Genomic DNA, 13,536 nt, shown 5'->3' on the forward strand with positions numbered 1-13,536 from the left:
TCTTGGTTATCTAGTCTCCAGAACTGTGAGAAAATAAATTTTTGTTCTTTAAGCCACAACCCATGCTGTTCAAGGATCAACCGTACATGAATTTCAAATCAGGCAAAACCCATCTATGGTGATAGTAGTCAGAATGGTGGTTATTCTTGGAGGAGGTACTGACTGGGAGGGTACCACATGGAATGCTGGAAGTGTTCTATATTGTAATACGAGTGATGGTTAAAAAAGTTTATATGTGTAAAAGTTCAAGCTCTACACAATATTTCTACATTTTACTCTATGTAAGTTATTTCTCAATTTAAAATGAATGTTTAAAAAAAAAACCCCAGTGGTATTGGCACAGTAATGGATAACTAGATCAGTGGAGCAGAATATATAATCCAGAAATAAACTCATGTATGAAAGAGCTTTTGGGTTATGAAACCCTGCCTGTGATTCTTGGCCCTTTAGGTGGCCACCTTGCGACTTCAATGGGATCCAGCCTACAAGGAAAAGCAAGTGGGCCAAGGATGGCAGAAAAGAGGATGGGAAGAACCTGAGTCCTTGGAGAACATTAATGAACCCCAGAATTAACCATCTCTGGAAGCCTTACCTCAGAGTGTCTTACTATTTGAGATTTGAAAAACTTGACTTTAAAAGCATCTTCACTGAGAACCAGTTAGGAAGTCACTGAAGTAATTCATGTGAGACTCCGCCTCCCCAGCAGCTTACATGCAGCTCCTCCCCAGAGAGCCACAGACTTTCAGAATAAACCCGCAGAAGCTTATTCCCACCCTGGGGTTAGAGGCTCTGGAACAAGGGGCATCACTCACCTGTCCTATCAACATCCTTTTTCATGGGCAGTACAGTATAATCTGGTTGCTCCTCTGAGGACTCACACATCCATGACTTGGGCTGCAGTGTGGATTGGGACCCTTTCCGAGGACTCCCCAGGTCTCCAGCCCAATCCTCCGACCCCTCGTGAGGCTGAACCTGCTGTAGGTACGGGATTCGGAAAATCCTGTTTTGGTCCAGGCTTAACTTCTTCAATCTTCAGTTAAGGAAGGTGAATACAGAATCACAGAAATAATTACACGTTAGGGACATTTAGCAAGCCACTTTAGGGAAGGAACATGGAATCAGTCTTGGGCTCTTATTCCTCTTGTGTGACCTTGAGCCAGTGACTTACCTTCCCTGGGCCTCAATATTCTTAACTCTAAAGTGGGGATAATATTTATTAACCTTTCAAGGTTCTTGTGAAGATTAAAGGCGACAATGAAAATGGCCTGGCACAAAATAGTATTCAGTAAGTGGTAGCTAAAGCCAAAGTAAATTTTCTAGGGATCTAAAGCTTAACCATGTAAGTGCCAGCATTTTCATTACTTTAACCAAATAGTGGTTAAACTTAACTTTCTGATTCTGGGTCTTTTTTTCCTGTCTCCTCTCTCAGCGTCAGGATCCTGTCTCCTCCTACCCTCCTTTCTCTTTGCTGCTTCTAAGCCACACAATCAGAAATGTCCTTACTGATGCTCTGCTCTTACGGCTGAGCTAAAGCTCAGAGGGGAGAAATGATTCACCCATGGCCACACAGCAGAGATAAGTGATAGAACTGGAATTTAAACCTGGGCACCCAGCGCACACCCAGGGTGTGGGCAGGGCTGGGGGTTATAGAGGGCCCTGCGGAGACGGGCTGTGGCTTTACCTCCTGAGCCCGGCTAGACTGGCAAAGCAACTGGGGTTGGAGAGTTTGTTGTCATCGAGCATCAGTGTCTCCAGGGCTGGGAACCTCAGGACGTACCTCTTGCTTGTCAGCGATGTTATAGATGCCTCCCTGTGAGGACAAAGATCTTGGGTGCAGAGCAAGGGCAGGGGATAAGCTCCACCATCCCCAGGAAGAAATGGAGGATAAGGCATGAGCCAAGTGGTGTAACCAGTTTGGGAACTTCTCTAGTGCAGAAGGGACCAGGAGATGTAGATCTTTTCCCGAACGACCCCTTCCACAACCCCACTCATATATACAGTCTTCTGTATGGAGAGGGGCTGCACACATTCACTGACAGACTCAGTGAGACTGGGTTGGGGCAGGATGGCGGGGGGGCACTAGCAGTGCTCATGGAAAATACCAGAGTGAATGAGGCATGGACTGAACTGGGGGGAAAGCACTCTGCAGGAAGAATGCTGTACATTTTGGGGTCAGGGCAGACTCCTAGGTATGCTGTGTCACCCCAAGGACTGGTAACCACAGGAGCACCTGGAGACAATGCCCTTGGCATGGGCCACAGCTCTGCCCCCGAGTGATGTAAGGGAGGCCAGCTGCAGTGGGGCTGTCCTCTAAAGTGACTTCATAAAATACACACATCAGAGAGGAACTGAAAGTCTCTTTTCAAATTCAACTCTTTGAGGGTTCCCAACACCTGAGAATGGGATTCAACAGTCTGAGGTCCTGAGTCACACATGTGGGGCAGGAAATGGTGGCATTTTAGATACTACCATTAACTTGACCTCATTTTTGTCCCCAGGTGGATAAGGCCTAGGTAATTCTTTTTAAGTACGCAAAGGTAGATGACTCAAATCATGTTTCCATTCCTCCCTCCAACTCCATCCCCTCCACATGCCCAAATACATACACAAACACACACATCCAGTCACAAATACATAGAGATACATATAAACCACAAACAAGAGGAAGGGAAAGTAACACTTCTTCAGAGCCTACCGAATTCCTGGAATTGCATTAGGTATTTTATATGGGTCATCTCAGAACAGCACTGAGGGGACAGGTGTTACCTCCTTTTCAGATGAGGAAACTCAGAGTGACTCGCCTAATGTCTTATAGCTAGACAGTGGGAGCTCAGACTTGACTCAAAACCCCAGGCCCTTTTCTGCAGCACCCACCTCTCACATCACATCTTCCAGCTCCATGTGGATTAAAAGGTGGGGATACGGAATGGTAGCTGTTGCTGGGCCAGAGAGAGCTTGATGAAGATAGACAGTGAGTTCAAAAGTTCGAAAGGACTAACAGTATACCTAAAGTCAGGAATATTTCAGAGGTGAATTTAGAGAGGGTATATAGTCATCCATTCATACTCATGAATTTCTTTTTTGTTTGTTTGTTTAAAGATTTTTTTTTTTATTTGGAGAATTGAGGGATGGGAACAGTGCTGGGGAATCGGGGAAGGGGAACAGACAGGTTGCTGTCCTTTTGTTCTTCAGTCTAGTTGTGGAGGACGTTGCTTCACTGGCCCAAGTTGGCACCATCATTGTGCTTTTCCCGGGCAAGGCAGATCAGTCGTCGGCTTCTGGACAGCCACTCACTGTGGCTGCTGGCCGCTCACGCTGGCTGCTGGCTACCCATGGCAACCCACTGCAGCAGGGGCTGCAGCCTACGCCATCGCCGGCAACTCATGGCAGCCCAGCTCCAGGTTGAGCCTACCGTTCAGCATCTTAGCTGTGGAGGGCAGTGTCACAGGCCCTCATATGTGGGATCCGAACCAGGGTCTTCTGGCTTCCGAAACCAGCTCTTAACCAACGCGCCACTCAGCCGGCCCATGAATTTCTTTAACAAGACATTTATGGAGCCAGGTACTGGGAATACAGGGAGAAAAAGAATATATCCCTCTCCTCGAATTGTTTACAGTCTTGTGGAGGAGGGGGACACACTGCACACAGGTGAGAAGTGGTGAGAGTCGCCCACTCTGGTGGGGAGGACCCCGGAGAGGCAATGCTTAAGCTAAACCATGAAGAATGGAGAGGGAATTGACTGTGCTCTTAACCAACGTGAGAGAGGGAGAGGGGCAGGGAGAAAAATCATCTCTTTGTGACTGAAGCTATACTATATTTAGAAGCTCTGGGCAGTCATGTTTCCCATCTTGGGGCCCAGAGAGACACGGCAGCTCACCTGTAAAGAAAACTGAGGCGAGTCACAGACAGGAGCAGATGTGGAAGCTGAGAGCCAGGACTTCCGGGTGCCTCTGTAATGCTCAGGTGGCTGTGGGATTCCCCAATGTCCTCCTAGTAAATGTTTTCCTTCACTGTTACTCTAATACTGATGGACTTTGGTAGATTCCAACCATGACAGTTCTGACTAAAAACCCCCAGGTCATATGTGGTTTCAGATACAGTTAGCAGGAAACTATACCCAGAGCTGGGAACAGGTATGGTTCCAGGGACACTCAACAGGGAAGGAAAAAGGCCCTTGTTCTTGGTATTTCAAGGTCACAGATGGCTCTTTTCCTCATCCTGAAAGGACCGACTTTCATACACTGAATTTTTAATTTCTACCTGAAAGCAGTTATAGGAGGGTGCACAGCAGCTCTGTTGATTTATAATTCATTGGCCAATCTTTATTTTACTCCAGCGAAATATAAAACAGCTGCGTAATAAGCCTTCAAAAAATTCCTCTTATACCCCATACAGAGAAGCTGGCTCCGTCCTGCCTCTCGTGGCAAGTTACAGTGCTTTGCCTTTTAAGTGACTGAATGGACGTGTGGGGTGAAGGAGGGGAGAATTCAGGCTGGTGCTCGGGTCTCTAGCCTGGACGACGGCACAGTGGATGGAGAGCAGTGATCACCACTGAGGCCAGGGACACAGGAGGAGGAGATATTGGCCCGGGCATGTGTGTGATGGGTTTGGTATGATAAGCAGGCGGTGTGGGCTTGTAGCTCAGAAGATAGAAGTGAGGTAGAGAAAGAATTAAGACTTGGGAGGGAATGAGACCACTAAGAAGGAGTATAAAGATTAAGAGAGGGCCGGCCGAGTGGCGCGATGGTTAAGAGCTGGCTTGGGACGCAAGAGGGCCCCAGTTCGGATCCCACATATGAGGGCCAGTGACACTGCCCTCCACAGCTAAGATGCTGAACAACAGCTCAACCTGGAGCTGCCAGGAGTCACCGGCAACAGCGTAGGCTGCAGCCCCTGTGGCAGTGGGTTGCCATGGGCTACCGTGTGTAGCCAGCAGCCAGCGTGAGCGTCCAGCAGCCACAGTGAGCGGCCGCCCAGAAGCCGGTGACTGATGTGCCTCGCCCGGGAAGAGTGCAATGACGGTGCCAACTTGGGCCAGTGAAGCAACGTCCTCCACAACTAGACTGAAGAACAAAACAAGAGCAACTTGTCTGTTCCCCTTCCCCCAATTCCCCAGCATTGTTCCCATCCCCCCAATTCCCCAATAAAAATCTTAAAAAAAAAGATTAAGAGAAACAGTGGGTTGAGAGAGGAGAACTGGGACCACCAGCATTTAAGAGGTTAGCAAAGATGAGGGATCCACAGATGCGTGTGGACAGGTGAGTGAGAAGAAAATGACAGTGATATTTGTCTGGAACCTCCCAGCTTTCAAAGCACAGTTATTTCAGTTGATACGGATGTAAGTTGGAGTACATTTATTTTCCCTATCTTATATGTAAAGACACAGAAGTACAGAGTGGTGGAAACTTGCCTTAACTTTATGTAACAAGACTTTCCACTGAAAACAACTAGAATAATGAATAAAATATAAAAACAAAAAAGATCTATCATTTAAAAACATGTAGGAGACATGAAGAGAGTAAGGGAGTAGTAGTAAGCCAAAATCTAAAACTCCAGAGACAGAAACTGAGCCCTTGAAGCCACTTTTGCCTCCAAGGCTTATGCTGATCTTGTTGAAACAGAAGAAGGGGCACGTAATTGAAGATCCCCTACATGAATCTGGGATCCTAAGGAGACGCACCCTCAGGAGTGAGTGAACCAGAACTACACCCATTCCCCTCATCCACAGCCAGGGAAAGGCTGCCTTGAAGTGAACAGACAAGGGGAGTGGGGAGATAGACTGGTCCTCTCACAAAACTGTAGCCCAAATTTGTATCATCAGAGTGATTCAGAAAATATCAAGCTAGTTTAGTTTAGTTTAAAATGGTTCCATACTGAGTACCCCTAGGCACCTGACCAAAATAAATGGGAAGATTTATGGTATTGCAGACTAAATAATGTGGGTCAACTTTCCCCCGAATGTAGATGAGAAAATCCAGACAAAATATATACATAAAAAACAATCTTCTTTAAGGTATCTGGGAACTAACCAGCTGTAAAAAATAGGGAGGGGGCAAGATTTGGAAGAAGATATGCACAGGGGTTCATGCAATATTTGGGGCTACTTTTTCCCTAGAGCTGTGTGCTGACTCCAGTAGTGGCAGAGAGGCTGAAAGTCTCACAGCCAAAACAAAGGGTCTAGGAATTAATGAATGAAAATGAGAGCAGCTCTTCTTACAATTATGAGTATACCTCACAATCTACTTGCAGCATTTTTGCTTCTCATTCCTGCAACTTCGAGCTCTTCTGAGTTAGAGGTCTTAGTTTCCTAAGAAACAATGCTTTTCCAGGGGACACAAGAATAGTTCCACTTAGCTGGAAGTTGTGTTTGCTGCTGCCCATGTGGGTTTCTCATCCACTGAACCAATAGGCAGGAAAAGAAGGGTTTACTATGTTGCCTGGGTGATTGACACTGATTATCAACAGTAGATATGATTACTGTTATACTTTGAGGGCAAAATGGAGTATGTTTAAAATCCAGGGAATTGTGTGGTGCTCTTCTCAGAAGTGTCATGTCCATTAGTCAAAGTTAATGGAATTTCTGCAAGGTTAAAAGAGTTCAGGAGAGGGATGGGGATGATGGTTGCACAACAATTTGAATGTGCATAATGCCATTAAACTGTACACTTAAAAATGGTTAATATGGGAAGGCTTCTGATAGAGAAAGGAGGAGGGTCTGAGCTAGCCCTTGGAATATGTACAGAATCTACATAAAAAGAGAATGTAGGGCCGGCTGAGTGGCTCGTTGGTTAGGAATTGGCTTGGGACCCCAGCTCTGAGCAGCAGGGCCCCGGTTCAGATCCCACATGGGCCAGTGATGCTGCACCCTCTACAGCTAAGATGGTGAACAACAGCTCCACCTGGAGCTGGGCTGCCATGAATCACCAGCAATGGCGGAGGCTGCAGTGGGGCTGCAGTGGGCTGCCGTAAAGCTATCAAGAGTGGCTGGCACCCTGTGTGAGCTGCCAAGAGCTGCCATGAGTGGCCGTCTAGTCGCCGGCGACCGATCTGCCTCACCCGGGAAGAGCGCAATGATAATGCCAACCTGGGCCAGTGAAGCAACGTCCTCCACAACTAGACTGAAGAACAAAAGGACAGCAACTTGTCTGTTTCCCTTCCCCGATTCCCCAACACTGTTTCCCTCCCCCAATTCCCCAATAAAATCTTAAAAAATAAAATAAAATAAAGGAGAATGTAATGGTCGTAAGTGTGGTCTCCGGAGTCAGGTGGACTTGGTTCAAATCTTGGCTCTGCCACTTACTAGCTTTGTAACTCTGGGTGAGTTATTTAACCTATCTGTGCCTCAATTTCCTTGTCTATAAAATTGGATAATAGGACACCTACCTCATAGGATTGTTGATGAGTTAATAGGTGTCAAGTGCTGAAAACAGTGTCTGGCACATAGTAAGCACCACATATGTGTTACTGTTATTAGGAGAAGAAGGACTAGTACATTCGGGCCAGAAGGCATGGCCTCAGCAGATGTGCAGAATGGGAATATGCAAAGCTTATTTAGAGGATTCGTGAAGGGAAATAGTCTGGTGAGAGCAATATCCACAACTAACCAGTGACCAGTCACAGGCAGGGAAAGTGACTAGCCAGCCCTTTGTGTCTCTCCTAATACCACAGAGGAGTATGGGACACCCATCTGAGGCCTCCCCATCCTTTGGGGGCCCTGCTCCCATGGCTGCCTTTTCTGGGAGCCTTGATACGTGGCATTCTCCCTGCTTTGAGCACTCAGCCTGTCTTTACCGAACTTCTAAGATACAGTGGACTATTTCCTTGGATACTTGCACCCAGACAAAGGTTCACCAGGAAAAACGTGGGACGGAGTCTGGGATGTAGGACTTACTGCTCTGCGACAGCCAAGTTTGGTGGCAAGGAGGTGAGCTCGTTGCCTGTGAGGAGCAGGACACGGAGCTTTGGCAGAATCCCCAGGTCACAGATGGCCTCTGCAGTCAGGCTGTTGAAGGAAAGGTCCAGGAACTACGGTGCAAAGACAAAAGATGGGGGAACAGAAACACTATACATGACAATGATGTTCATACATGAGGTAGGAGCTAGCTACTTTTTTCTTTTTTTACTTTCCAGGAGACCCCTATCCCCCAGAGGCTAAAACCCTTCTGGTTCTCTGGATTAACATTTAATCCAGAATCAGTCACCAACCTATCTGCCAGCCTCAGCTCTCACTGCAAACCTTAGTTTATCTTTTGGTGCTGGCCAAAGTGACTTCTCCCCATTCTTTGTCTCACCCCACCTAAAGATATTTGCTTGAGCTTTTCACTCAACCAGAAATGCCCTTTCTCCATGTGTCTCAATCCAAGCCCCAAAAGACCAGCTCAAAAGCTGCCTCCTTATAAAACCTTTCGTAATTCTCCAGCCAGATGGAATCTCTTCCTCCACTGACTTTGAGATGCTTTATCTAGATTGCTCTGGGGGTCTTTCTGGGAGTTGGCCAGGTATCTGTGAAAGCTGGATATGTGTCTGAGGAACAGGAATATTGGTACATGGATGGGCCTAGCAGAGTCCTGCACACATTGGTAGACTAGACCATAAACTCTGAGGTCAAGGGCTATGCCGCTATATCTCTGTATCTTTATAACCTTGCTTAGGATCTGGCACATAGTAGGCACACATAAAAGAAAAAAATCATCTGAAAAGAACTGGCTTATGAGGACAATGACCCAAACCGTCACCCCATCAACCACCACCTTCCAAATGACCACCTAGATTAATGAGATAGTTGACTGGGATCAGGGGGACAGTCAGGAAACAGTTTCTCTCTGCAAAGACAAAGGCAATTGGGATAAATGATGTTAGCCCAGTCTTTGTTCTCTCTCTTCTGAGCCTCTCTAGACATTCACTTCAGCTCTTATGTACAAGTCCACTTCCCTTCCACCTACAAGACTCACTGAAGCCTGTTGAATGGGGCCAGTTTCAGCATCTTATCCAGCTGGTGCAGGAGCAAGGTCTTTGGTTGGCCACTTAAGTGTCACATGGTCAGTCAGATATACACACAACTGACTGCAGGTCACTGCCAGGGGAGGACCAGGTTTGGTCTGACTCCACTGTAGTAATTACTAATAATCAGTGCGCTCTGTAGACCTGGCTAATGGCGTGATCTTGGGCAAATGACCTAACCTGAGCTTCCTTATCTGTAAAGTGAAAATAATAATGGGCTCTTATGAGGAACTATGTAGTTAAAGCCTTTCTCTTTAGCATGGAATCTGGTACTAGGAAATGCTTATGGCTGTCATCATCATCATCATCACCATCCCTTCATTGAAGGCCCCCATACTGAAGGCTTACTTTGAACCGGTCCCTGCCTTCTGAAAGTGCACAGCCTAGTTAAGCAGCTAGATACATATATGTGTCTGTTAAAGAGCAATGCTGCTGGGATAGATGTCTGAGCACAGACCAACTGGGGGCACAAAGGAAGGAATGGTCATCTCTGCCGGGTCCAGGCGGGCTTCCCAGAGCTTGAGCTGTCCTCAGAGACTAGTCAGTATTCACCAAATTATTAAGAGCAACAAGACATGCAGTGCAGCAAGTGGCATGTAAAAAAGCCAGGAGGCAGGAGGCAGCCTTTCTTGTTCTGGGAACTGCAAATGGTCTGGAGATGACTAGAGTCCATGTTATCAGAGAAACCTTGATAAGGCTGGACAGGCCATGACAGGCACCAAGCACCTAACGAGCTCCACGTTCATGATGCCAGCAGCATATTCCAAGTTCTGAGAGTTCACACAAAGGGGTGATCCCACTTGGCAGGGGCAAAGAGAGAAGCCTTCGAGGAGGAAGACCTGGAAAGCCAGCTCAGATAAGCACAGGTAAGGAAGGTGGGGAAAATCCTCTCCCTCATACCTACACATCGGCAGTCAACAGACAATGGCTTTTACTTCCTTACTATCTCTCACACTTGTTCCCTCCAACCCATTTTTCATACAGCAGCCATAGTGGTTTTTCTAAAATACAGTTCTGATCCAATTACTCCTCAGCTCCAAACCCTTCAATGGATCCCTATTATCCATAGGGTAGGGTTCAAATTCCTTAGCAAGACTTCAAGGCTCTCCACAGTCTTCCTTCTGTGACCTCTCCAGGTTCATCTGTCATGACACTCTACTGTGTCTCAGTCTCCATTCACCCTTGTTTCTAGTTCAGGGGCTGGCAAACGAAGGCCTGTGAGCCAAATCCAACCTGCCGCCTATTTGGTTTGGCCTGTGAGCTAAGAATGATTTTTAAATGGTTGAGAAAAATCAAAAGAAAAATAACATTATGTGAAAATTATGTGAAGTTTTATTGGAACACAACCCTGCTCATATGTTGACGTATCATCTATGGCTGCTGTCCTACAGCAGCAGAGTTGATTAGGTAAGACCATAGGGATCGCAGAGCCTAAAATCTTTACTGTCTGGCCTCTTGCAGAAAAAGTTTGCTGACCCTTGTTCTAGAAGCTTTGGCTATTTAATGTTAGGTCCAAATTTGCTTTCCACAGAATGAAGGGCAGCTCAAAGAAATAAACAGCCTCAGAATCACAGGTCACAGAATTTCATGGTGGGCCCAGAATTGACAGAGGGGGAAACTTAAGTCCCAGAGAGGGTGAGTTATTTGGCCAAGCAGATATGCCACAGTAGTGGCAGGACCAAGCCTAGAAACAAGGTCTCCAGACTCTCAGGGCAGGGCTCCAGCGGATCCTTTTTTAGACCTGGTTGCAGAGAATCAAATCATAGCAAAGTTAAATTCTTCTAACTTGACTCCTGAAGAGTTCTACGCTGGGTGGCAGCCTTTCTGGCAAACAAGGGCAGAAGATTCCCAACCTGGCTACTGTGTCTGCTAAGTCACATCACATTTTATCATACATCAAAGTATTCATTTCTGTGAGCTGCAAATTCGGGACGTTTGACAGGTTTATTCTTTTTCTTGGAGAGCTCTTGCAAATCACAGAGAGGTGAAAACAAATGATTGGCCAAACTATTTGCTCTTCTCATTCTACATTGTGACTTTGGTCTGCTTTATTATGTAAATAAATTCCCTTGGGTGGGGCTGGGTTTGCTGGATAAATAATTTTCATCAGAAGCTAGCAAAAGATGAAGTAGCGCCTCCAAGAAGTCAATCATGATGAACCAGTGGATCCAAGCAAGTCAGCTGTGGGGTCAGAGCCTGAAGTCATGTCCCCTCCCCATGGCCCACTGGCACTTGAAATAGGGGTTTGAAATGGTAGGGTGAGGAAGACAAGATGCATGGCACCACAAGATACACGACACACAGGAGCTCGATAACTACTTTTTAAAAAGTAAAATAATGAATAAATGGAAGTTTGTAAGAAGCTCCCAGACCTATAGGTCAGGGTAATGGCTCCCTGTATCTCTAGAGCATCTGGAACCTGTTTCCCACTATCTATACCAACATCTAGTACAAAATGTTTTTAACATAGCACAAAATTGCATCAGTTGTAAATTTACTCTTTCTGTTTTACTGGACTTTCAGGAGCTAAGCTTCCTGCACTAGTATGAGGACAACTCCTGTTTCAAATCATAGAAATCCCTGTTATCTTCAATGTAACTTGAAACCACAGAGAGAAGGTACCATTACATTCAGTATAGCATGCTATAAGAATGCAAGGATATATACTCCATTTTAGAAAGACTGCCATCCTAAACAGTTAAAATTTTTTAAAACTTTGGCTTATAAAAGACATCAACTTTCTCTCTGGCAATACCAGGTTAGGTGAGGCTTTTGTGAAGAATGGCTGACCACTGATGTTTGCAGATTAAATTATTTAAGTGACCAACTCCTTGGGATCAACCCGAAGGTTAATGACATGCAGACATTTTGCTGATGTTTGAATCGGAAACACTTGTACTATAAACACTTGTACTACTTGTGTGGGGGAAGGGTCCATTATTCAGTGAGTGAGCCTGACCCGACTTCCAGCCCCACACCTTGCTCCAGCTCTGTTGTTCTCTACTCTCCAAGTATATATATAGACTCTCAGATGGTTACAAAAGCTCTGTTTCTTTTTGAAAAGTAGTTCTAAAGTTTTCATGGAAGTGGAAGAAGTGAATAACTTGAAGTATGAGAATATACATAGAAAATCCATTACTCTGGGAAATTTAATTTAGGAGAAAGCCAAGAACGCAAACAGATTTTTCTGTATTTTTGAATCTGGCGTTTGGAGAACAGCTGTGTATGCTGCAGAACTCATAGGAGCCCTATTTTATTTCACACTCATCTCTGGGCCTCTAAACTAGGCCTATAACCTGCCTTATCCAAGCCCATTGGAACCAATCTGGCTCCCTCAGGCCACAATGGGTCTCTGGAATCAGTCCATAATGCTCTAGTTCAGCTGCTCCAATCTGCTATGCCTAGCACTTAACCACCATGTCTCCTGAACCTCCACTGGACCCAGATCACCCCTTAAACTCTCCTTCCTATAATACTCTGTTGAAACTCACTTTTCTTTTTCTTTCTTTTTTTTTTTTTTTTAGAAATTTTACTGGGGAACAGCATGTTTTTCCAGAAACCATTAGCTCCAAGTCAAGTAGTTGTCTTCAATCTAGTTGTGGAGGGCACAGCTTCTTGGCCCATGTGGGAATCGAAGCGGCAACCTTGGAGTTATGAGGCTGTGCTCTAACCACTTGAGCTAACCGGCTGCTCCGAAATTCACTTTTCTTTACAGACTTTTTTGGCATTTATTTCCCACAATCATGCACCACGGCCATGGGTATAATATATTCTCATCTATTTGCCACTGCTGCCACTGCCACCACCACCAACCACCCTCCCCAGAGGACTCCCCTAAAGCAAGGGTCTGGCCCTGGTAAGGGCCCAGACAGGCTCTTCCCAATAGTTATAAGCAGTAGAGAGAGACCTCTACACCCATTACTAACAAGGAAACAGGTAGGCACCAAAAACTCCCTACCTCCAACTTACTTCCAAGAACTTAAAGTCTCCATATTTCACGTAGACAGTTTCGATGCCATTAAATGCGAGCTCCAGTTCCTTTAAGGCTGGAAACGTGTGAAATGCCTCTATAGGGATATATAAGGAGAAAGACAGACTCTGTAGCTTGTGAAGGACTTAAAAGGTATTAGCAGTAGTCATTTACTGGGCTCCCACTGGGTTAGGCCAGGCACTGTGTAAGGTGATTTACACACATGGCCTCTAAATCTCTAACAGCCCTGAAAAATAGGGCTTACTACTTTCATTCTACTGCTGAGGGTTCCAGGCTCAGCTAGGCTAAGTGATTTGCTAGCCAAGAACTGAATATAAGTCTGTCTAACTCCAAAGCCCATTTAAACATTTATAATAAAATATAATAAAAATAATAATTTCTGATTATAAAAGTAACACATGCCCCAAAAAGTAAAAAAAAAACAAAAAAAAACCTGAAAAATAATAGTTCCATTTAATCTCAACACCCAGAGATAATTACTGAAAATCCCATATATATATATATATATATATATATATATATATATATATATATACTCCAGACTT

The 13,536-nt window shown here is 45.4% G+C and overlaps 1 protein-coding gene across 1 annotated transcript in view; it reads right to left on the bottom strand.

Annotated features, from left to right (window-relative positions):
• XRRA1 (X-ray radiation resistance associated 1) overlaps positions 1-13,536 on the bottom strand; it is a 54,982-nt gene that overhangs the window by 21,350 nt on the left and 20,096 nt on the right. Inside the window, exons 7-10 of the mRNA XM_019649361.1 lie at positions 12,970-13,067; positions 7,892-8,025; positions 1,682-1,810; positions 813-1,030 (exon numbers count right to left, since the gene is read on the bottom strand). Of these exons, the coding sequence (XP_019504906.1) occupies positions 813-1,030; positions 1,682-1,810; positions 7,892-8,025; positions 12,970-13,067 (579 nt within the window). The remainder of the gene's footprint in view (positions 1-812; positions 1,031-1,681; positions 1,811-7,891; positions 8,026-12,969; positions 13,068-13,536) is intronic.

Source organism: Hipposideros armiger, unplaced genomic scaffold (genome assembly GCF_001890085.2).
Source record: "Hipposideros armiger isolate ML-2016 unplaced genomic scaffold, ASM189008v1 scaffold_132, whole genome shotgun sequence".
Taxonomy (NCBI): Eukaryota; Metazoa; Chordata; class Mammalia; order Chiroptera; family Hipposideridae; genus Hipposideros; species Hipposideros armiger.